Below are 26,545 nucleotides of genomic sequence, written 5' to 3'. Positions count from 1 at the left end.
CTAGTGGAGTTAAAGAAGTACCTTATTGTGGTTTTAATTTGCTTTTTTTTTTTTTTTTTTGCGGTATGCGGGTCTCTCACTGTTGTGGCCTCTCCCGTTGCGGAGCACAGGCCCCGGACACGCAGGCTTAGCGGCCATGGCTCACGGGCCCAGCCGCTCCGCGGCATGTGGGATGCTCCCGGACCAGGGCACGAACCCGTGTCCCCTGCATCGGCAGGCGGACTCTCAACCACTGCGCCACCAGGGAAGCCCCCATTAGCCATTATTATATCTTATTTGTGACTGTTTAAATCTTTTGCTTATTTTTCAATTATGTTGTTTGGTTTTTTATTACTGAGTTCTTTAAATATTCTGGATACAAGCCCTTTATCAAATAAATGATTTACAAGTATTTTCTCTCAATGTGTGGCTTGTCTTTTTATTTTCTTAAACAGTGTCTTTTAAAAGAATTTTAATTTTGATAAAGTCCAATTTATCAACTTTTTCTTTTACAGATTATGATTTTGTTGTTGTACCTAAGAACTCTTTGCCTAACCTAAGTTCACAAAGATTTTCTCATATGTTTTCTTCAAAAAAATTTTTTTCCTCTTACATTTAGGACTATGATCCATTTTGAGTTTATTTTTGTACACGTTGTGAGGTAAAATGTGAGGACTAAATCCATCTTTTTGCACGTGTATATTCATTTGTCCTAGCACCATTTGTTTAATATACTATCCTTTCCCCCACTGAGTTGCCTTGGTACCTTTGTTGAAAAGCAATTGACCATAAATATAAAAGTTTGTTTCTGGACTCTTAATTCTATTCCATTGATCTAGGTGTCTGTCCTTTTGCCAGTTCCAGACTGGTTTGATTACTGCAGCTTTATAAGTTTTGAAATCAGGACATGTAAGCCCTCCAACCTTGTTCCTTTAAAGATTGTTTTGGATATTCTGGGTTATTTGCATTTCCTTATAACTGTTATGATGAGATGGTTATTTTCTGGAGAAAAAAAGAAGAAAGAAAACCTGCTGGACTTTAGATAGAGATTGCATTGAATCTATTGATCAATTTTGGGACAACTACCATCTTAGTAGTAATAGTGAGTCTTCTAATCTGTGAACACAGAATATTTCTCCATTTATTTAGATCTTTAATTTATCTCAGCAATGTTTTGTAATCTTCTGTGTATACATTTTGTACTCCTTTTGTTAATTTTTTGTGAAGCATTTTATCCTTTTTTATACTATTGTGAATAGAAGTCTTAATTTCATTCTCAGTTTATTGAAGATGTATAGAAATTCAGTTGATTTTTGTATATTAATCTTTTACCCTGTAATCTTGCTGAACTCATTTATTGGTGCAATAATAGTTTTTTGGTGGATTCCTAAGGATTTTCTAAATATAAGATCCTGTCATCTGAGAATAAGGACAGTTTTACTAATTCCTTTCCAATCTGAATACATTTGTTTTTTTCTTTTTCTTGCCTGATTGCACTGGCTCTTGCTTTTTATTTCAAGTAACTCTTTCTGTATTTCTTTGTTCTTTAGCATATAAAACTGTTTTTAAAGAAGAAAATGTGATTATTATATAAATTATGAAGACAGAATATTATAGTTTGATTTATTACTAAATTCATTCTTTTTCTTTTTAAACTTCAATTTATAGTAAATACATACCAAACTGTCTTTTCATGTTTATACAAACAGCTGGTTTGAAATTAAGTTTATGGGCTCAAACTTACATGTGTGTTTCAGAGATACAATGAGCAGTGAAAATTTGCCTCCAATAATGCACAGTTTAGAAGTTCTTCATTTGGGCTACAACGGAATTTGTAATCTCATTCAGCTACAGCTTAACAGACTAAGAAATTTAAAATTCCTCTTTCTTCAGGGTGAGTAGCAACACTATTCATGTATAAGTCTTTATTATTAAAAACTGATTTGATTATCATCCTGTTTTGAAAGCAAATATAAGCATCAACATTAAAACAGATTCATTGACAAAAATATTTCAGTAATCACTAATGGGTTTATCTTGGGTTATTTATATAAATAATGTAAATGTGATATTCTAGAGCTATAGAATATTGCATTCTAGCTCTGACACCAAAACACATGGCATTTTCTATGCAGCATGAATGACATAATGGGGCTAGAGTGGTCTCATTGGAAAGGGTGAGTCCAAAATGCAGTTTAAAAGAAGTAAATATTAGTACTTAATGACTAGATATACAAGGAAAGAAAAATAGTTCAAGATGTTTGCATGCTTTTATTAAGAGATTGGGCAAAATGAGGTACTAAAGCTAGGGAAAGATTAGTTAGTGTTGTGACAACTTTCAGACATGAAAATGGAAACTTTTTCAAGTTGTAGTACTGCACCACAGGTCAGAACTGGAGATGTATATTTTAGAATTATCCCAGTGGAGGTAACAGGTAAAGTCATAGCATATGTGCTTACTTAGGAAATAAGTATAGAGAAAGAATGAAAAGCCAAAAAGGGATGTGGAGACAAACCCACTACCTCTCAGCAATTCCCTTCCATACCCCACACCCAGTATTAAGAAGGGTGGAATAAGCACCAGCAAAGGAGACATTCACAAAATTTTGAAAGAAAACCAAGAAATACAAACTCTAAATGTCAGGAGAAAAGAGGGTGATTGACCTAAAGTCAAATGATAAAAAGAATGAGGCCTATGAAAAACATACTGGATGTACACAATTGGATTCAACAAAAAAGGAGACCATTAGTAACCTTCAGAGTATCAGATTTGGAAGTGTGGGAAGAGCAAAAGCCAAAGTGAAAATAATATAGAGGGAAGTGGTTGGATAGGCAGTAAAGACAACAAACAGAGGTTGGATGCTCAAGGAACTTGTCCCTGAAAAGAAGGTAAGAGATCAGAAGGTAGCTAGTGAAATTATAAGCATATTTTAAAGGTTTGTAAAGAGGTGAGTTAGGTTAAAGATACTGAACAGGAGGAGATAATTCTAAGGTCAGTCTAAAGAGGGAAGAGGGCAAAAGTTGTAGAGGAGTACACAAATGTAGGCAGTGATAAGATGACGCCATGCCATGGTCTACCAGAGAGTTAATGAACTTACATTTCACATATTGTGTTAAGTTTGCAAGATGGTGGGAAAGGTACAGTCTTTAGGGAAAGGGCAGGGTGGGGCTGTAGGGAAGCAAGTTAGAATCTTAAGGGATAAGGGTCAAATTTATCTAAAATATAACTATCTAGTTAAATAAGTGGGAATTGGGAGACCATCAAGATGGCGGAGGAGTAGGATGTGGAGATCACCTTCCTCTTCACAAATACATCAAAAATACATCTGCATGTGGAACACTCCTACAGAACACCTACTGAACGTTGGCAGAAGACCTCAACTTCCCAAGGGCAAGAAATCCCTATGTATCTGGGTGGAACAAAAGAAAAAAGTAAAAACAGAGACAAAAGAATAGGGTCGGGACTTCCACATCTGGGAGGGAGCTGTGAAGGAGGAAAAGTTTCCACACAATAGGAAGCCCCTTCACTGGTGGAGACGGTAAATTGTAGACTTCAGGTTTGCTGTCTGAGACTGACTTGTTTCTGATTTTTATGCTTAGTATAGTTTTTAGCACTTGTTATCATTGGTGGATTTGTTTATTGGTTTGGTTGCTCTCTTCTTTTTTAAATTACTTTTTAATTTTTTAATTTTAATAATTTTTAAAAAGTTTTTAAATTTTAATTTAATTTTTTCTTTCTTTTTTTCTCCCTTTTCTTCTGAGCCATGTGGCTGACAGGGTCTTGATGCTCCAGCCTGATATCAGGCCTGAGCGTCTGTGGTGGGAGAGCTGAGTTAAGGACATTGGCCCGCCATAGACCTCCCAGCCCCAAGTAATAACAATTGGCAAGAGCTCTCCCAGAGATCTCTGTCTCAACACTAAGACCTAGCGCCACCCAATGGCTAGCAAGCTCCAGTGCTGAACACCCCATGCCAAAGCAAGACAGGAACACAATCCCACAGATTAGCAGAGAGGCTACCTAAAATCATACTGAATGCACAGACACCCCAAAAACACACCACCGGATGCAGCCCTGCCCACCAGAAAGAAAAGAGCCAGCCCAACCCACCAGAACCCAGGCACCAGTGCCCTCCACCAGGAAGCCTACACAAGCCACTGAACCAACCTTACCCACAGGGGGCAGACACCAAAAACAACAGGAATTACAAACCTGCATCCTGTGAAAAGGAGACCCTAAACACAGAGTTAATCTAAATGGAAAGATAGAAATTTGTCGGATAAGTGACCTGGAAGATAAGAACGGATAAGTGACCTGGAAGATAAAATAGTGGAAATAACTACCACAGAGCAGAAAAAACAAAAAAGAATGAGAAGAATTGAGGACAGTCTCAGAGACCTCAGGGAAAACATTAAATGCACCAACATTCGAATTATAGGGGTCCCAGAAGAAGAGAAAAAAGGGTCTGAGAAAATATTTGAAGAGATTATAGTTGAAGACTTCCCTAACATGGGAAAGGAAATAGTCAATCAAGTCCAGGAATTGCAGAGAGTCCCATACAGGATAAATCCAAGGGGAAACACACCAAGACACATATTAATCAAACTATCAAAAATTAAATACAAATAAAAAATATTAAAGGCAGAATGGGAAAAACAACAAATAACATACAAGGGAATCCCCATAAGGTTAACAGCTGATCTTTCAGCAGAAACTATGCAAGCCAGAAGGGACATGTTTAAAGTGATGAAAGGGAAAAACCTACAACCAAGATTACTCTACCCAGCAAGGATCTCATTCAGATTCAATGGAGAAATTAAAACCTTTACAGACAAGCAAAAGTGAAGAGAATTCAGCACTAACAAACCAGCTTTACAACAAATGCCTAAGGAACTTCTATAGGCAGGAGACACAAGAGAAGGAAAAGACCTACAGTAACAAACCCAAAACAATTAAGCAAATGGGAGTAGGAACATACATACTGAGAATAATCTTAAATGTAAATGGATTGAATGCTCCAACCAAAAGACGTAGACTGGCTGAATGGATACAAAAACAAGACCCATATATATGCTGTCTACAAGACACCCACTTCAGACCTAGGGACACATACAGACTGAAAGTGAGGGGATGGAAAAAGATATTCCATGCAAATGGAAATCAAAAGAAAGCTGGAGTAGCAATTCTCATATCTGACAAAATAGACTTTAAAATAAAGACTATTACAAGAGACAAGGACACTACATAATGATCTAAGGATCAATCCAACAAGAAGATATAACAATTGTAAATATTTATGCACCCAATATAGGAGCACCTCAATACATAAGGCAAATGCTAACAGCCATAAAAGGGGCCATCAACAGTAACACAATCATAGTAGGGGACTTTAACACCCCACTTTCACCAATGGACAGATCATCCAAAATGAAAATAAATACGGAAACACAAGCTTTAAATGACACATTAGACAAGATGGACTTAATTGATATTTATAGGACATTCCATCCAAAAATGACAGAATACAATTTCTTCTCAAGTGCTCATGGAACATTCTCCAGGATAGATCATATCTTGGGCCACAAATCAAGCCTTGGTAAATTTAAGAAAATTGAAATCATATCAAGTATCTTTTCTGACCACAACGCTATGAGACTAGATATCAATTACAGGAAAGAAAATGTAAAAAATACAAACACATGGAGGCTAAACAATACACTACCAAATAATGAAGAGATCACTGAAGAAATCAAAGAGGAAATCAAAAAATACCTAGAAACAAATGACAATGAAAACACAACAACCCAAAACCTATGGGATGCATCAACAGCAGGTCTAAGAGGGAAGTTTATAGCAATACAATCCTACATCAAGAAACAAGAAAAATCTCAAATAAACAATCTAATCTTACACCTAAAGCAATTAGAGGAAGAAGAACAAAAAAACCCCAAAGTTAGCAGAAGGAAAGAAATCATAAAGATAAGGTCAGAAATGAATGAAAAAGAAGTGAAGGACACAATAGCAAAGATCAATAAAACTAAAAGTTGGTTCTTTTAGAAGATAAACTGAATTGATAAGCCATTAGCCAGACTCTTCAAGAAAAAAAGGGAGAAGACTCAAATCAACAGAATTAGAAATGAAAAAGGAGAAGTAACAACTGACACTGCAGAAATCAAAGAATCATGAGGGATTACTACACGGAACTGTATGCCAAAAAAATGGACAACCTGGAAGAAAGGGACAAATTCTTAGAAAAGCACAACCTTCTGAGACTGAACCAGGAAGAAATAGAAAATATAAGCAGACCAACCACAAGCACTGAAATTGAAACTGTGATTAAAAATCTTCCAACAAACATAAAGCCCAGGACCAGACTGCTTCACAGGCGAATTCTATCAGTTTGGAGAAAAGCTAACACCTATCCTTCTCAAACTCTTCCAAAATATAGCAGAGGGAGGAATGCTCCCAAACTCATTCTACAAGGTCACCATCACCCTGATGCCAAAATCAGACAAAGATGGCACAAAAAAGAAAACTAAAGACCAATATCACTCATGAACATAGATGCAAAAATCCTCAACAAAATACTAGCAAACAGAATCCAACAGCACATTAAAAGGATCATACACCATGATCAAGTGGGGGTGTATCCCAGGGATGCAAGGATTCTTCAATATACACAAATCAATCAATGTGATACCCCATATTAACAAACTGAAGGATAAAAACCATATGATCATCTCCATAGCTGTAGAAAAAGCTTTCAACAAAATTCAACACCCATTTATGATAAAAACTCTCCAGAAAGCAGGCATAGAGGGAACTTACCTCAACATAATAAAGGCCATATATGACAAACCCACAGCCAACATCATCATCAATGGTGAAAAACTGAAACCATTTCCTCTAAAATCAGGAACAAGACAAGGATCCCACTCTCACCACTATTATTCAACATAGTTTTGGAAGTTTTAGCTACAGCAATCAGAGAATAAAAAGAAATAAAAGGAATCCAAATCAGAGAAGAAGAAGTAAAGCTGTCACTGTTTGCAGATGACATGATACTTTACAGAGAGAATCCTAAAGATGCTACCAGAAAACTAGTAAAGCTAATCAGTGAATCTGGTTAAGTAGCAGGATACAAAATTAATGCACAGAAATCTCTTGCATTCCTATACACTAATGTTGAAAAATATGAAAGAGAAATTAAGGAAACACTCCCATTTACCACTGCAACAAAAAGAATAAAATGCCTAGGAATAAACCTACCTAAGGAGACAAAAGACCTGTATGCAGAAAAGTATAAGACACTGATGAAAGGTATTAAAGATGATACCAACAGGTGGAGAGATATACCATGTTTTGAATTGGAAGAATCAACATTGTGAAAATGACTATACTACCCAAAGCTATTTACAGATTCATTGCAATCCCTATCAAACTACCAAGGGCATTTTTCACAGTACTAGAACAAAAAATTTCACAATTTGTGTGGAAAGACCCCAAATAGCCAAAGCAATCTTGAAAAAGAAAAATGGAGCTCCCTGACTTCAGCCTATACTGTAGATTTTTTGATGATGTCCATACACTACCAAATGTAAAATAACTAGCTAGTGTCTAGCCTTACATTTAGGTCTCTAATCCATTTTGATTTTATTTTTGTGTATGGTGTTAGGAAGTGTTCTAATTTCATTCTTTTACTTATAGCTGTCCAGTTTTCCCAGCACCACTTACTGAACAGGCTGTTTTTTCTCCATTCTTTATTCTTGCCTCCTTTTTCAAAGATAAGGTGACCATATGTGCATGGGTTTATCTCTGGGCTAGTGGAGCTCCCTGACTTCAGCCTATACTGTAGATTTTTTGATGATGTCCATACACTACCAAATGTAAAATAACTAGCTAGTGGGAAGCAGCTGCATCGCACAGGGTGATCAGCTTGGTGCTTTGTGACCACCTAGAGGGGTGGGATAAGGAGGGTGGGAGGGAGGTGCAAGAGGGAGGGGATATGGGGATATATGTATATATATATCTGATTCACTTTGTTGTACAGCAGCAACTTATACTCCAATAAAGATATTAAAGAAAAATGAACTGTTAAGAAGGGAAATAAATAATATCTCATAAGTAAAAAAAATTTTTTTAATTTAGAAGTAAATAAGTGAGAGTTTTCTAACAATGGCAAATTCTACTAGTTAAATATAAGATCCCTGAAATCACATTTAGCACTGTTGTTTTGGAGTTTTCTTTCTTAAATATGTTTAGTGAACATTCTAAAATGAAAAATAGCCAAAAATATGCTACTGTAGACATTATTCAGCACTTAAAGCTATGTCACGTGATTTTTATACCACTGGACTTTATTAAAAGTGACCGTCCAAATACATGATTTCATGAAAGTAATATATTAACACAACTGAGTCATTTTTCTCAGTCTGACTTGAATAGTCTTTTTTTCATTCTTAAGTAAGGCAGTGGTAATGTTTCAAAGTCTGTGATTTAATTCCGTGAGCAATTTTATTGAAGGTTATGATGTTATCAGTTTCTCTAAGGGATAAAACAAAATAAGGTAACTTTCTCATATTTCATCAATTATGAGACACCCACTTTTTATATTTTAACATGTCTTGAAATCAGATTGTATCTTAATTGATGGCATAACATAGTTTACCTAGCCATGTTTTTTTTCCTTAGTATACATAAAATATTGACCTATCTTAACAATCATTGGCATCTTAAGTTCGACTAAATATGTTAAATTACAAAGAGAAGAATTCCAAAAAAGTGGGATCACATGTTCAGTAGTATATTAGTTTGCTAGGACTGCCATAACAAAGTACCACAGCCTGGGTGGCTTAAACAAAAATTTATTTCCTCACAGTTCTGGAGGCCAGAAGTCCAAGATCAAGATATCAGCAGGGTTGGTCACTTCTGAGGGCCTCTCTTCTTGGCTTATAATTGTATTCTGTATCTTCACATGGTCTTCCCTCTGTGTCCTAATCTCCTCTTCACATAAGGACACCAGTGATATTGGATTAGTGATCACCCAATGACCTCATTTAACGTTAGTTACCTCTTTAAAGACCGAAATACAGCCATGTTCTGAGGGGCTAGGGGTTAAGACTTCCACATATTAATTGGGGGGGGACACAATTCAGTCCAGTAACAAAGAGGATAAATAGTGGATGAAAGAATGGCACAGAAGCAGCATTGTAAAAGGTCTAGGGTAGGCCTGGTGTTGCCACTTTTATGTCATTGAGCAAGACAGTTTCTCTGACCCTCAGTTTTCTGATCACTAAAAAAGGATAGGCTTCCCTGGTGGCGCAGTGGTTGAGAGTCCGCCTGCCGATGCTAGGGGACACGGGTTCGTGCCCCGGTCCGGGAAGATCCCACATGCCGCGGAGCGGCTGGGCCCGTGAGCCATGGCCGCTGAGCCGGTGCGTCCGGAGCCTGTGCTCCGCAACGGGAGAGGCCACAACAGTGAGAGGCCCGAATACAGCAAAAAAAAAAGAAAAAAGGATAAAATTTTCCCTGTGCTATTTTAAGAATCGAATAGAAAACACACATAAAAGCATTTGGTCAACTCAAAGGTTCTCTTCTTATATAAGTTATCATTCATACTTATAAAACTATTGATTGCTACAGCTGAGAGAAATCATAGGTTATAATGAAAGGATTGAGGTTTTAATTAACGTAATAAATTCTTAATTTTTTAATGTAGTTGCAGTGCAAAAATATGTTGAGAAAGAAAGAACAGCATAATTAAGGTATATTCTTCCAACCTAACATTACAACAAATTAGTTTATTTTAATAATTAGATATACCTATTTGAATACCTATTAGAATAATAATTAGAATAACCCAGTATACTCAGGAAGTGTATCTTTTTTTTTTTTTGCTTTTCTAACTACTTCCTGGTGCATTTTGGTCTTTCTTTTTAAGTTGTTTTTGTTTGTTTTTAAAATTAAATTATAGTTGATTTACAATGCTGTGTTAGTTTCTGGTGTACATCAAAGTGATTCAGTTATACATATATATAGTCTTTTTCATATTCTTTTCCATTATGACTTATTATAGGATATTGATAATAAGCACAGTTCCCTGTGCTACACAGTAGTCTCTTGTTGTTTATCCATTCTATATATAATAGTTTGCATCTGCTAGTCCCAAACTCCAGTACATATTTCCCCCACCACCTCTCCCTCTTGGCAACCACAAGTCTGTTCTCTGTCTGTAAGTCTGTTTCTGTTTTGTGGATGGGTTCATTTGTGTCATATTTTAGATTCCACATTGAAGTGATATCATATGGTATTTGTTTTTCTCTTTCCGACTTAATTCGGTTAGTATGATAATCTCTAGGTCCATACGTGTAGCTGCAAATGGCATTATCTCATTCTTTTTTATGGCTGAGTAACATTCCATTGTATCTATGTACCATATCTTCTTTATCCATTTATCTGTTGATGGACATTTAGGTTGCTTCCATGTCTTGGATATTGTAAATAGTGCTGCAGTGAACATTGGGGTGCATGCATCTTTTTGAATTGCTGGATCATATGGCAACTCTATTTTTAGTTTTTTCAGCCACCTCCATATTGTTTTGCATAGTGGCTGCACCAATTTACATTCCCACCAACAGTGTAGGAGGGTTCCCTTTTCTCCACAACCTCTCCAGCATCCCACCCCCCAGATGGTCACAAAGCACCAAGCTGATCTCCCTGTGCTATGCGGCTGCTTCCCACTAGCTATCTATTTTACATTTGGTAGTGTATATATGTCCATGCCACTCTCTCACTTCATCCCAGCTTACCCTTCCCCCTCCCCAAGTCGTTAAGTCCACTCTTTACGTCTGCGTCTTTATTCCTGTCCTGCCCCTAGGTTCTTCAGAACCATTTTTTTAAAATTTAGATTCCATATATATGTGTGAGCGTACGGTATTTGTTTTTCTCTTTCTGACTTACTTCACTCTGTATGACAGATTCTAGGTCCATCCACCACACTACAAATAACTCAGTTTCGTTTCTTTTTATGGCTAATATTCCATTGTACATAGGTGCCACATCTTCTTTATCCATTCATCTGATGGGAATGTAAATTGATACAGCCACTATGGAGAACAGTATGGAGATTCCTTGAAAAACTAAAAATAGAACTACCATATGACCCAGCAGTCCCACTACTGGGCATATACCCTGAGAAAACCATAACTCAAAAAGAGTCATGTACCACAATGTTCATTGCAGCACTATTTACAATAGCCAGGACATGGAAGCAACCTAAGTGTCTATAGACTTTTTAATGACAGCCATTCTGACCAGTGTGAGGTGGTACCTCATTGTAGTTTTGATTTGCATTTCTCTAATAATTAGCAATGTTGAGCATCTTTTCATATACTTCAGCCATCTGTATGTCTTCTTTGGAGAAATGTCTATTTAGGTCCTCTGCCCATTTTTTGATTGGGTTGTTTTTTTGTTATTGAGCTGTATGAGCTAGGAAGCATATCTTCTGCAGCACTTTTATACATCTACTTTTATCAGTATCAACTATTTTAGCACTTAACTGTTGAACAGACAGATTGGGTCAATTCAGTACATTTTGTGCATCATATCTTAAAGGAAAAATTTTGCCAAATATTATTTGATGATGATGCTACCTTCCTATAAATTACATTTCTGTTTCTCCTTGGAAATATGTTCTTTTTAATACTTCACTTCTTAAAGACTCATTTGATAAAAAAATATTTAAATGAAGATAGATAACTTTTATTCAGTTTGGGCTCACTTAACATATCATGAATTATCTTTTTCAGGGAATGAAATCAGTCAAGTTGAAGGGCTTGACAACTTAGAATTCCTTCAGGAATTGGTAGTGGACCATAACCGCATCAGAGCCTTTAATGATAGTGCCTTTGCCAAACCAAGCTCTCTGTTGGCACTTCACCTAGAGGAAAACAGACTACGAGAGCTGAGCAAATTACAACCTTTGGTAAAACTAGAGAAACTCTTCCTAGGATATAATAAAATCCAGGTAACATTATTTATGAGATTTAAAAGACTTAACTCCTTTGAATATAAAGCTTCCAAGCACACCAATGAAAATTTTGCTAGTGTGTTATTTATCATTTATATGACATGTAAATACTCTGGGATGCAGAAATGCTCACCTTGCTGCTAGACTTATAAACCCAACCAACCCACATGCATCTACCTGCAGATCCTCTAAGAGATATTTTTTGTTCCTGACTTCTCTTGGTCCAAGCTATTTGTGCATCTCAATCCTAGACTCCCTCTGCCCCTTTAAACTTAACATACGTACTTGTTCTACCTGACATTTGAATCAACTCCTGATAATGGACTTCGACTTGGCTTTAATAATCCATCTTTCCCCACTCAAGGCTTCCTAAGCTAGCATCCTGCATTTGTTTCACCTGCTCATAATTCAGCCTGTTTCCATTAGGCCACTGCCCCAACTGAGCCTGCCCAAACTCTCTTCTGAGATAGTATGCAGATAAGAGGGTTGAAGGTATTTCTCCTAACATTTCTCTCAGTGTTTTGCTGATGATCAGTTAGCCCTCCTTTTACCAATTTTGATATTTCTGCCCATACCTCTAAGACAATCTTGAAGACAAACTGAACTGTATACTGCCCTGCAAGGGCAGGGACCATGTCTTTCTTGCCCACATTTGTATTAGTATATAGCAAAGCATCTGGTACATAGTAGATACATGATCAATACTTGTTAGTGGCTCTTCTTGCTGGAGTTCAGGAAGCCTTTTCTGGAGTGATATAAAAGCCTGTTCAAGGCTACAAGGAAATCATGATCAGTGCCCCTTTCTACACAGCAACTAGTAAATACATATACAGAGAAAATTACATACAACTCACACATCAAGGGTCAAACAACATTCATCTGAGAAAAAGCCTGCCAAAACTGGCAATGGTTCTTCCAAAGCTTTATCCAGAAGAAATCTAAATTAGGATAATTGCTATCCTATAGGAACTCTTTCCAGTGATAGCAACTGAGCTAACACAAAGAATATGTCAAATCAGACTTACTTGAATCTGAGACCTTACCCAGTATCAAGCCTTACTAATAATTTCAAGGATACACAGGGTCTGGGGCATTCCTGTGGCTTCTCAAATTCCACTTCCAAGTGATCTAAAATAGGTCTAAATATTTTTATAGTTACTAGATGAATTGGCTAAACCCACTAGTCATCCCAAATAAGAAGAGGAGCATATCAATAACTTTGTTTTATTACTATGAACTAGCAACAACCTGAAGCTGATCTTGTTGCCTAAATTTTGTCAGCAATAGCATTTTAGAAATAACTTTGCAGAAACTAAAATGTATTTGCAAACTTTCACCAATGTTAAATAGATAATAATAAATAATCCCATCCAGTAGCAAAGGCAAGTCATTCAACTAGAGAAATAGTTTTTCAACTATATACATTACCATCAAATATATCAGTATTAAGTCCATTCAATATGACATGCTCCTTCATGGTTAAGGTTGTGTTTGATATGCACCTTTGAAATTGTTTAGACTAGATTCACCTCCTTTTCTACACATCTAGGTCAGTCCTCTTGGGAATTAACCAAATATAATCTGAGTTTTAGAATAGATCATAAGTCTTCTGAAAAAAATATGGTCTTTCCTAGTAAGCGCTGCTGTATGGCCTGTTTCCCATGTTAGCTTGTCATCTTTACCCAGTCATGTATTTGGAATCAATAGTACACAGATCTGTCTTTAATCAACAATACAGAATATTGTCAATCAAGCTCACTTCAGAAGATTCAATCATGAACTCGTTGCAATCCAACACTTACATATAATTACGTCAAATCAGCATATATTTAAAGATGTTGGGTCTAACCAAATAATAACTTACTGCTTAATTTTTTAATAGGATATGGCAGAACTGGAAAAACTTGATGGTATCTCTTCCCTCAGAGAGCTTACAGTTTATGGCAATCCAGTGAGTGTGTTATTTTTCTAATTTATTAGTTAATTTATTTTAAATATAATTTATAGTTGTATATAACTTATTTTTATATAATGTGAGAAAAGATTTAATTTTATCTGTTTCCATATGCATAAACAGTTATCCAAGCACAATTTATTGACTAGCGTCTTCTTCCAACTGATTACAATATAAACTGTCATTGTCATATACAAGAGGGTCTACTTCTTGGTTCTACTTTGTATTCATTGGCCTATTTGTCAATCCCTATAACATTACACTGTGTTAATCACTAAAGTTTTACATTAAGTCTTGATGTCCAGTAGAGTAAGCACCTCTAATTTTCCTTGTCTTCCACCTTCTCTTTTTTTTTCTTCACTGTCTTGGCTATCCCTGGCCCTTTACACTTCCTATGAGTTTCAGTAAACAGCTTCTCAAGTTATATGAGAATCTTGTTGATATTTTAATTGGAATTGCACTGAATTTATATATTAATTTTGGGAAAAATTTGCCACCTTTCCCGTTGGAGTCTTCGAAGGGATCAAATAAGTAGCATCCTTACTCACCTAACATTTGAACGAATTGAGAAATATGACAGTGGCAGATAGAGAGCTGAGAATATTTTGCTTAGCTTAGTGAGAAAGCCAAATGGGCCTGCTAACAGATGCCAAAAGTAAGTCATGATGACCCAGTAGCAGGAAATACTTTACTGAGGCCTTTTCACATGGGAGGAGAGCTTCTCCTGGAGGAGCAGAAGGCATTCTCCCAGCAATAAGCTCCTTCTCAAGAGGAAAGACAGGAGCTAAACATACCCAGTTTAATCTTCCCAGATTGGGCCTTCCCTGGTGGCGCAGTGGTTAAGAATCTACCTGCCAATGCAGGGGACACGGGTTCGAGCCCTGGTCCAGGAAGATCCCACATGCCGCAGAGCAACTAAGCCCATGTACCACAACTACTGAAGCCCATGCACCTAGAGCCTGTGCTCCACAACAAGAGAAGCCACTGCAATGAGAAGCCCGCGCACTGCAACGAAGGGTAGCCCCCGCTTGCCACAACTAGAGAAAGCCCGTGTGCAGCAGCAAAGACCCAATGCAGCCAAAATTAATAAAATAAATAGGGCTTCCCTGGTGGCGCAGTGGTTGAGAGTCCGCCTGCCGATGCAGGGGACACGGGTTCGTGCCCCGGTCTGGGAAGATCCTACATGCCGTGGAGCGGCTGTGCCCGTGAGCCATGGCCGCTGAGCCTGCGCGTCCGGAGCCTGTTGCTCTGCAACGGGAGAGGCCACACAGGGAGAGGCCCGCGTACCGCAAAAACAAAACAAAACAAAACAAAACAAAAAAAACCCCACAACAACATAAATAAATAAATTTATTTTTAAAAAAATCTTCCCAGATTTATCAGTTAAGTCGCTCTCCTTCCCCGAGTGAAGGAGTGAAGGGACTGAGAGAGCCAGTAGTGCCACATCATAGAGCTACTTCCACCAAGAAAGAAATACAATAAGCAGTCTCCCGTAATATTTATAGCATTGAGCCTTCTCTTCCACAAACACAAATATCGCTGTGTTTATTTTATGTCCTTCAATAAAGGTTTGTGATTTTCTCCTAAAGGTTTTAATCATCTTTCGTTAGATTTATTCTGTTGTTTTTTGTTTTGTTTTGTTTTGTTTTGTTTTTGCGGTACGCGGGCCTCTCACTGTTGTGGCCTCTCCCATTGCGGAGTACAGGCTCTGGACGCACAGGCTCAGCGGCCATGGCTTATGGGCCTAGCCGCTCCGCGGCATGTGGGATCTTCCTGGACCGGGGCACGAACCTGTGTCCCCTGCATCGGCAGGCAGATTCTCAACCACTGTGCCACCAGGGAAGCCCTATTCTGTTGTTTTAATAGCTGTTTTAAACAATATCTTTTTTATATTTTTCTAGTTGTTTGTTGCTAAAGTATAGAAATTCTGATTTTTGCATATTACTCTTTATCCAGGAAGCTTGCTGAACTCTCTTTTAAATTCTAATGGATTGTAAATTTTGTTGGATTTTCTCTGTAGACAATCATAGTATCTACAAATAATGACTCTTTCTTTCCAATCCTTATGGTTTTATTTCCTTTACTTCTGTCAGTGTGCTGACTAGGACTTCTAGTACAGTGCTGAATAGACACACTGATAGTTACTGACCTCAAAAGAATGCTTCTAAATTGTCACTATTAAATATGTTTGCTGTAGGTTATGGGTAGATAACCTTCAACATTTTAAGGCAGTTCCTTTCTAATTCCAGTTTACTACTTGTTTTTATCAGGAATGGACACTGGATTTTAACTAATTGGAAATATAGTATTTCTCTTTAATCTGTTAATATGCAAATTATATTAATAGATTCTGGTGCTAAACCATCCTTAAATTCTTGGGATGAATACTACTTGGTCATCTTTTATACTTTATTGGATTCAATTTGCTAAAATTTCATGTAGCATATCTCTATGGAAATAAGTAAAATTATTCTGTAATTTTACTTTATTATACTATTCTTTTCAAGTTCATCAAGGCTGTTCTTGCCTCATAAAATTAATTGGGGAGTTCTCCCTCTTTTTCTAGTCTATGAATTAATTTATATAAAAGAAGACTTGTGTGTTCCTTGAAGGATAATTAGATCCTGTCTCTAAAACCATGTGAACTTAATATTTTTTGAAGTTAGATTTTAAACTACTTATTCAAATCCTTTAATTGATATATATTATCTAGCCATTTTCTATTAAACTGATAAGAACAGATACTACACTTGTTCTTAACAAAAAGGCAAGAAGCAATTTCTATTTATTCAAAAGTCAATATTAAGAACTTATATTTTTCAATAAAATTGTCCTTTTATCTAAATTTTAAATGCACTTCCATCATAATACTTTCATGAATTTTAAAAATCTCTACTATATCTGTGTTTTGTCACCTTTTTTATATCTAAATTTGTTGGTGTTTTTTTGCTTTTTCTCTTTTATTCTTGATGAGTCTTACTAAAGGTTTGTCTATCATATTAATCTCTTCAAATAACCATATTTTGGTTTTATCAAGTGTAATTTTTCTTTTTTGTTCATTAATTTCTACCCTTTACCTTTAGTTTCTTGGAATTTACTTTTTTAAAATATTCTGGAGTAGAATGCCTAGCTCATTAATTTTTAATATTTCTTCTAAATGAATAAATTTTAGGTTACAAAATACTGCTTTAGCAATAGCCTAAAAGTTTTGATATGTTGTGTTTTTCCTGCTATTTCTTAGAATCTACTTTACAGGGACTTCCCTGGTGGTCCAGTGGTTAAGATTTTGCCCTCCAATGCAGCGGGTGTGGATTTGATCCCTGGTCAGGGAGCTAGGATCCCACATGCCTTGCAGCCACAAAACCAAAACATGAAACAGAAGCAATATTATAACGAATTCAATAGACTTTTAAAAAAATGGTCCACATCAAAAAAAAAATCTTAGAATCTACTTTACAAAAGATTTCTTCTTTAATCTGTGAATTATTGAGGATTATGTGTGTTAATTTCAAACCTATTAGGTATTTTTAGCTATCTCGTTATTATTTATTTCTAGTGTTATTACATTTTAATCAGAAGAGACAGTCTATACATTCTTTGGTTTTATGAAACTGGCTTTGTGGCCTTGAATGTGCTCATTTTTTTAACTCAATTTACGGCTTAGAGATCCCTCTCCATTAATGTATATGTATCTACTACATTTTTAAAAAATAGTTTATTCCCCTCTGATGATAATCTTTCTTTCTTTCTTTTGTTATCACAAACAGTGCTGCATACTTCTTCTGTGTTGTCAGTACCCCAGATCATCCCTATATTCGGAGATTTGCTAAAAGTCAAGGGACTCAGCATATAGCTATACTCATGGCTAAGATTTATTACTGTGACGTAATGAGGATACACAGCCAAGTGATGAAGGAAAAACACATGGGCAGAGTCTGGAGGAATCCATGTGCAGGCTTCCTTATGCTCTTTCCCTCACATGAGGGGATCACAGTGTGCACTCTTCACACACCAACAAAAATGCAGCAACAAATGTGTTATATTTCTGCCCAGGAAATCCCATTAGACTTAATAGCATTCAAGGGTTTTTTTGGAAGCTGGTCATGTAGGTACCCTGTGCCAATCACATACCAAAATTCCAGACTCCCAGAAGGAGAGCAGGTTGAACATGAATCCTATTGTTTGTATAAGCAGTCTAGGCATAGTGAACTACCCTTATCAGTTAAGGAATGGTGGGAGAGCTTCCAAAATCCAAGTACCAAACTCTTGTCAAGAGCTCCTTGCAAACAGATCCTTCTAAAGATAACAGCCTCAAGCCTACTATGTTAACACTTTCTACACACTCTCTTATGTACTTATGCAAGTATTTTTATAGTAGGTTAATACTATGAAGTGATGGATCATATAGTTCAATAGATGTGTATTGAATTAAACTGCATAGTGTCTATGGGAAATTATCATACAAGTTTCAAACTAATTACTTATAAGTGAACTTTTATAATATAATCCTATTCATGAGTTGGGATTGCCTGTAGTTAATGAACAATATCATATACTCTAAAAAGACATTAAATCTCCAAGTGGTAGCCTTGTTTAAAAAAAAAAAAAACTTCTCATCTTCATTTGGCATAACAGGGAATTGAGGAATCTTTCAATAAGGGAATTCGTATTTATATCATTTAATACTACAAATTAGCTGTTACATGTGATCTCTGCTGTCTATGCTTCTCTATAAAGGTTAATCTTTGAAATAAAAAGTTTTTTTAAGGAATGAATTGTTATTTTTAACTTTATTCAGATTTGTAGAAAAATGCTACATCGCCACGTGCTTATATTTCGACTGCCTAACTTACAGATGTTAGATGGAATCCCTGTGAATTCAGATGATAGGGCAAAAGCTGAATTTCACTTCTCTGAACCACAAGCAAAGAAAAATTTGGTAATAATTCTATTATTTACACTTTTTCTTTTAAAATACATAAATTATTAGTAGATGAACATTCTGTCATGAGTTTTTACGTAATGTTTAAACCTGATGTATGATGTTTTTCTAGATAATTTTAGTATGTATTTGGTGATTACTGTCAAAAGCAGCTTGATCTGGTGAATAGAGCATATACACATAGAAGCTAGGAAAGCTCCTTATTCAAAAAACATACTTTGACATAAAGCAAATTATTTTAAACTGTGCCTCTTGTTCCATATGTCAGATAATGCTAGAAGGTAAGAAACTGTAACGTATCACTCTTATAAACAGTGACTAACAATAAAACTCTCTCCACTTAGGAGATAGAAAGGGAAGGAAGGAATAATGACCTCAAACTCTCTGGACTGTGTAGTTCATCTAACAAGGGAGGTGTGTGCCTCTTTTCTTGTATATTGGCAGAATAATTGGGCCTTTTGCCTATGAACCCTAGTAGGGTATCTGAGCATGACAGGGAAGAGGTTAGAGAGAGAAGCCACAAAAGCATATAATTTGGAAATTCTATCATTGACCACCAGGATTTTTCATAACTATCTTAAAAGACTAAATTTAACACAGAAAAGCTATGGTTTTTGAACAAAGAAGTAACACTATTAGAGCTGTGCCTTTGCAAGGTTTAAGGAAGAAGGAGCTGGAGGCAGAGAAACCAGCTAAGAGGCTTTTAGAATAATCCAAGAGAGATTATGAAAACCTGGACTAAGGTGGGGCAGTGAGAGTGTAAATGAACCTCTACTGTCAGTGAAAGCAAGAGAGCAAGGGCATTAGTCAGTGAACAAAGATTACTTTTAAAAGTTGAGTTGAAGAGGAAAGCGATAAGACTACTGTAGATGCTTTCATTTATCTCACTGGCTTACCCAACCCTCTCCACTCCCTTTGTAAAACAAACTAACGAGTTCCCAGAGCACATTGAACGTTTGATACTAGTAGGCTACTCTCTAAGCTCACTTCTGCCTTCAGCAATTGATTCACATATTTATTGAGTGGGCTGTGTTTTTTCAAAAACTTATAACTTTTATTTTAAATAAACAGATACACAAGTACAAATTTTAAATTATTATTTCTATGTTTCTATGAAAGCCAAATGGGATTCTCTGTAAAGTCTGGAAAAAGGTCAATTACACAAACCACAAATAATTGATTACACATACACAAATAATATCAAATTAGGTTGGGAGGAAAAAAACCTGCAAAATAAGGAAGAAAATTATAAAAATTCAGACTAATATGTGGGAAAATTTCTTTAAATCTAGACAGTTTCTTGTATTCAAATTTTCTCCACATGTTGTTGAAGTCTTGCTACTTTAACGAAACCAAAACTGGAAATTGTAGGTAAAGCCCTTAAGGGTGGATTTATCAATCAGATAAAATACCAGTCAAGGGACTCTTTCTTAAAGAAAAGGACTTGACCCTTCATCAAAAGATGTGTGGGCACATGTACTTTTATGTTTTAAAATTTTTTTTAAGAATTATAAAAAGAATTATAGATCTAATTCTTATTATTCCCTGACTTTTTAAAATTAACCAAGGGGATTCTATTATGGGTCAAAATAGCTATAGAGACCTGTGAAACTTAGAGCTGTACAATGTTAATAAAGATTATCTAAAAAAAAAAAAAGATTATCTAGATTAGGCAGAGGAAATTGGTTCATTTATGGGTTATATTTACAAATGTTTTTCTAAAAACTATGCTTTGTGAAAAAAAGCTTAGCTACTAATCTGTATAACTAAGAGACAGCACCATCTAATGTCATCTACCTAATTATTGTCACAGTCTCTAGTCTTTAAAAAGAGAATAATTAAAAGTTAGTTCAATGATTTATGCCTCCTTTCCCTTTCTCTCTTATATTCCATGAGCAAGTCACTTCTTGCTTCCAGAAGTGGAAAACTAAAGGAAACTTTAGTCTCTTATTGCTGTTGTAACAAATTACCTCAAATTTGGTGTCTTGAAACAACACAAATTTATTATCTTACAATTCTGGAGGTCGTAAGTCCAAAAAATCAGTCTTACAGAGCTAAAATCACAAGTATCGGCAGGGCTGCATACCTTCTAGGAGAGAATTTGTTCCTTGCCTTTCAAACTTCTAGAGGCTATCTGCATTCCTTGGCTCATGGCCCTCTTCCAGCAATGGCATCACTTTGACCTCTGCTTCCATCATTACATCTTCTCTCACACTGACCCTCCCTGCCTCCCTCTTATAAGGACCCTTGTGATTGTATTGGGCCCACCTAGATAATCCAGGATATTCTCCCCATCTCAAAATCCTTAATTTAATTATGCCTGTAAAGTCCTTTTTTGCCACGTAAAGCATTCACAGGTTTTAGAGATTAGGATGTGGACATCTTGGGGGGCGGCATTATTCTGTCTATCATACCACAAATGTGAGGCCTCCAGTGAGAGACCTATACAAATTGTAACATTTGATAAATTCTATTTTAAGGTAATGTTGGCTACATTTTAAAAATTCCATATAACTTCATAAATACTCACTAAATTCCATATAAAGAAATCACTTACAGCAACTTTAAAGATCCCAATTTCCATACATATTTTTTAATTAGTTTCATATAGCAAAAAAAGTACATAAACTCAAATTGTAGTCAATGATGGATGATTATTTCACTAAAGGTTTTGCTTGTTGGCTATTCTTTTCTATTTCTCATATAGTGAACTAAGATTTTTCCAATTCTGTACTACCATGTCGTCTTCAGTGATTCTAGATACCTATTCTTGCCATTCAAATCGGTGCCGTACATAAGAATTTAATTACCTTTCCATTTACTCTATATGTAAATACTTTATTTAAAAATTGGGTTTTAAAGAATTCATCTATATATGGTTAGTAAAATAAAGGGGGTATTTGAAGTCTTTATTTCAGAGAAATCTATTTTAAGATGCAATAATAATTTTTATTTTCCTGGCCAGAAAAAAATTGAGCTATTCATTTAGCTGTTCAGAAGACACAAGAACAGAATACTTTTCAAGTTTCATCGGTTCAGTCTAATGTATTTTTCTTTGTTTTAGTTGCTGCTGTTCTTTCTTTTTAACAGCAAATAAAGAGGAAATAAATGAAATCTAAAGTTGTCCTTTAAACCAGAACATTTTGGTGCTCTTGTTTCAGAAGAAAATTTGACAATATTCTAGTTTAATGATGGGAAGAAACTCCTATGAAGGAATTAGGGAATTTGGGATCAGCTTTAGTAAAAGGCCTGATAACTTAGTGCTCATTATGAAGCTGCATTTTGGTTACGTTTACTGAAATATGAGGGAAATGGGTAATTTTACACAAATGGCAAAAGCCTGTATCTCTAAATAAATTAAAACATATATTCAGAATTCATATTTTTTAAAGTATAAACAAGGTCAGTCTTACTAAAGACAGAGCAGGCATAAATTTCTAGGGAAACCAAGAGTCTCCAGCCTAAAATACTTCTCTCCTCCATTTGCTGATTCCTGAAAATCTTTTAAAAGCCTCTTAATTCTCAACTAACATAAAATGTAAACACTGTTTAGAGAGTTAGCACACTCATTAAAAGTGATTGTTATAAGATGCTTTTCTTAGTCCCCATTTTATTTACTTGTTTGTTCTTGAAAAACTAATTAACTGCAAGACACCTGGTGAGGTAATGTGAGGAACACAAAGATGTGGAAGATACAACTCTTACCATCTAGAAATTCCTGTTCAGAAAAAAAGAAAAGATATCACAAAGGGGTAAAGGCTTAATTTTCTTAATTCTACACTTACCTTGTTAAGACTCTTTGGAATGGGGAGGTGCCATCACCCTAGACTGTTGTAATGAGTACAATGCAGTCTGAAAAAAACAGAACATAAGGTTCTGAGGGGGTTTAAGGGCCCAAAAATCTGTCTGTTTCACAGTTTTTGCCTCATACAAACTCTGAGTTTAGGGAAGCATATAATTTCTGACCTAAAAAATTTTAAGGTGATTATCAAGTGGGGCTTGTGGTAAGGCTAAGACTACTGATCTGAGTTTTTGAGATAAGGCATTCTTAACTTTTCTTTTATTATGTAGTCTATTCCTGTTACCAACTCTCCTGTGGATGGTGGATCGTTTGGCCAAGTGAAAGCTCCTCCCATAAAGATAACAAATGTAATTCGGCCTGGTGGATTTGGCCATTACTTGGGATCTGACTTCACTTTAACTCCTGAAGTTGAAGGTATTTTGACAGTTTCTGAGTGAATGTAAAAAAGCAAAAACACTTCATTTGAAACAAAAATCTCACTTTGATTTCTAATACTACTTAAAATTGCATATTTTACATTTCCTAAAATTGAATGTTTGTTCAAGTTTCATGTGACCATTCTGATTTCAAAGAATCTACAGTATTTTTTTATTTTTTTATTTTTGTGGTACGCGGGCCTCTGACGTTGGGGCCTCTCCCGTTGCGGAGCACAGGCTCCGGACGCGCAGGCTCAGCCGCCATGGCTCACGGGCCTAGCCACTCCGCAGCACGTGGGATCTTCCCGTACCGGGGCATGAACCCGTGTCCCCTGCATCGGCAGGCGGACTCTCAACCACTGCGCCACCAGGGAAGCCCTATATAGTATTTTTTGGTTCTACTCAACTACTAATATGTTGTAACTACACATTTGCTTGCAATTTGAACTTTGTGATACTTGCACAATTGTTCTTGACATTTCTTTTCAAAGCTTTTATTACATTTTGTGTATTTCATAGCAAACGACTACTAAAACCTGTAGTACATCCTGCTAAAAGTAGAAATCAGAGGTTTAAAAATATTGGTAACAACAGACTCTTGGGGTTCAAAGGGTATCTTACAGAGAGAAGATCAAACTTCATCCTTGAAACCACAATATTATTTTATATATTCATGAAGCTATTAGTAGGGAAGTGTTTCAAGAGGTAGCTCTCTAAAGGAAGGGAGTATATTAAAAGGACAAGGCATGGAAATGTTTCGTTCTATTATATACATTTTCATTCAGACTTAGATCATGCCTTTTCTCTAATTCCAGATCTTCACTGGCTACCATTTTGGTGAAATTGGGGGTAGCTACTCTTTCCCTGAGGGCTCACCTCTTCCATTCTTTCTAACATCCCACTTTGCCTCAGACTACTGTTAGACAATAAAACTGAACATCACAATAATAATAAAATGATCTAAAAGCCTACTAAGAATATGCAATTGTTTTAAAGGAAACTCAGTTAAAAGAAATTCAACATAATTTACTCTAAGATGTTATTTTTTGTTTAACTTATTTTTCATACTTCTACCTACTTATGGCTTCAAGATTTTAATCATAGTGAGAAATTTAATGCTTTTGTCCAGTAGATAGAACTATCAGTAAAACTAGACATACCAAATTGTTATTAGCCTCCTTAATAGTACAGTGTCATCACTGTCATCTTCAGGAATGTCTTCAATATCTTTGGGGGGGGCATTAGTTCAACCCTGGATTCATTTCCATAAGTTTCTTCTCAGATATCTTTAAGATTCATTATGCAACTACTTTTTTAGGATTTTCTGGAAAAGTCCTATTTCTTTCCTATTTTCTGACTGTGTTGCCCCAATTTTTGTTTTGAAAAGTATGGTCATTTTATTGATACATTTATTATAGCACACAGCTCTGGATATTTATATTTTTAAAAATTACCGGGAGGGTGGGAGGGAGGGAGACGCAAGAGGGAAGAGATATGGGAACATATGTATATGTATAACTGATTCACTTTGTTATAAAGCAGAAACTAACACACCATTGTAAAGCAATTATACCCCAATAAAGATGTTAAAAAAAAAAAAATTACCAAGAAGGTATCAAACTGATCCACTAGCTCAGAAAAATTTAAGCAGCATTAAGTGCTAGAAATATAGTCCGATTTTTATTTTTATTTAAAAATTTTAATTCATGTTATGAAATATGTATAGCACACAGTCAACTGAAGGACAACCAAACCTTATTAATTTATTAATGCTTTTCATTGTTTCATAATTCCTAATTTCAGACAAAAAAGACAAGAATGCAGGGATTCTAACAAGTAATCCTCAGAGCATCCATGCAGAAATAGCTTTTCAGCAACTCGGAGGGACAAATCTCTCTCCATCTCTTTTATCACATCAGAATATGGCATCTCCAAGTGCAGAAATATACCAGAGCAACCAAGATGAGGGAAGGTAAAGCTTTTCTGTGTTTTAATATCACTTGTCATCATTAAAAAAAAAAAAAAAAACTTCCCCAATTTGCTTGTCATCTATAGAAATAGGAAACTATTAATTGGGAACTACTATTATGGGAACTACTTTTAATTGTATTCTCTCCCAAGTCACTTCTAATCACTGAATATGCAAAGCAGTTCACTTACATTTTGAACAACAGATAAATTCAACTCTGAAATCACAAAGGCTGAGAATTATGTAAATTTTTCAAGCTTCTTATAATTCCCAGTTGCCCTTCCTCCAATTTGGATCCTAGCCCTAGAGGCCAGCTGAAGGCCTAAGAACATGCTACTTCTCATTAAGAATTCACTCTGCTGCTCAACACCTGTCCACCCAGATTTCCAGTTAATACCTGTCCTCTAGCTTCTTTGTAGCCAATCTCTGCAGCGTCTATTAGAGTGACCTAGCAGCAAATCTAGCTTAAGCCTGGTTCTTGCTGTACTAACTTCCCTGCTATAATCAGTCGTGTCCCACTGAGAATATATTTAGTGAGTGTAATATACTGATACCATATTTTGGTATCAATGGTTTATCCTCATGATGACCTGATTTATAGATAGCCAAAAATAGGATATTATTCTTTCTTGTGTTGTCTTTTTGAAATTGTACACATATAAAATACAAAAATTATTTACTGCAGAATTACCTTAAGTGAGCTGATCCATTAAGAAATTGTCACCATTACTTGACTCATAAATATTTTGTTTCTGACAGAATTCCTGGCAGACACTTTCCAAGATCAAATCGAATGTAACTGCCTAAAGAGAAATGAATATATACCAAGAAACCTATTTCTGTTTAGTAGTTGTGCAAAACTAGCAGCCAGTGTTGGTGATAAAAAATATAAGACAATCACGTTACTTATGTTACTGAAGCACCTCTGTTCCATATGAAGATACTCTCTATCACCCTTGGTGAATTTTATTTAATATCATCTTTCTTAAACTTTCTTTATGGTTATCTTAATTATTCATTTGATTTTCTATGTTAGAAAAATCATGAAATATATCATACAACAATTGAAAAGATACAAGTGGCATAAAACAAAGTTCAAAGAATCAAATGTTTAGTCCTGGGGTATTGGAAGCATTTAGTTGTAAAATCTCATTTTGGCTTCTCATATAAAGATACTAAGAAAAGGTAATTTTAGGAAATAAGCATACTTTCATTTGTAGAATATCTGTTCATTTAGGCTTACCTAAAGCTAAAGCACACATTTCTTACCAAACACAACTATTACTAAAGCAAGTTGAGTTGTGCTAGTTGAACTACAGATTAGTTTTTTAGGACTATATTTTGAAAAAAATAGCCTCAAACTGAGTCCGCCCTAAGAATTGTTTAGAGATGGAACTCATAGGCATCAATAGTACTTCCTGAAGGTAGCTATGAGTGCAACCAGCCATTCATGCTCT

General features: G+C 35.8%; 1 protein-coding gene, 1 long non-coding RNA gene and 1 pseudogene across 2 annotated transcripts in view; 1 reads left to right on the top strand and 2 right to left on the bottom strand.

Moving 5' to 3' along the window:
* LRRC9 (leucine rich repeat containing 9) overlaps positions 1–26,006 on the top strand; it is a 106,633-nt gene extending 80,627 nt beyond the window's left edge. Inside the window, exons 26-32 of the mRNA XM_060004461.1 lie at positions 1,737–1,873; positions 11,785–12,002; positions 13,888–13,956; positions 18,758–18,898; positions 22,973–23,117; positions 24,923–25,091; positions 25,848–26,006. Of these exons, the coding sequence (XP_059860444.1) occupies positions 1,737–1,873; positions 11,785–12,002; positions 13,888–13,956; positions 18,758–18,898; positions 22,973–23,117; positions 24,923–25,091; positions 25,848–25,887 (919 nt within the window). The 3' untranslated portion in view covers positions 25,888–26,006. The remainder of the gene's footprint in view (positions 1–1,736; positions 1,874–11,784; positions 12,003–13,887; positions 13,957–18,757; positions 18,899–22,972; positions 23,118–24,922; positions 25,092–25,847) is intronic.
* LOC132420231 (uncharacterized) overlaps positions 1–26,545 on the bottom strand; it is an 89,754-nt gene that overhangs the window by 32,801 nt on the left and 30,408 nt on the right. The window lies entirely within an intron of this gene.
* LOC132421345 (U2 spliceosomal RNA) lies at positions 16,641–16,738 on the bottom strand (annotated as a pseudogene).

Source organism: Delphinus delphis, chromosome 2 (assembly GCF_949987515.2).
Source record: "Delphinus delphis chromosome 2, mDelDel1.2, whole genome shotgun sequence".
NCBI classification, from domain to species: Eukaryota; Metazoa; Chordata; class Mammalia; order Artiodactyla; family Delphinidae; genus Delphinus; species Delphinus delphis.
This window is presented reverse-complemented; position numbering and strand designations above follow the sequence as displayed.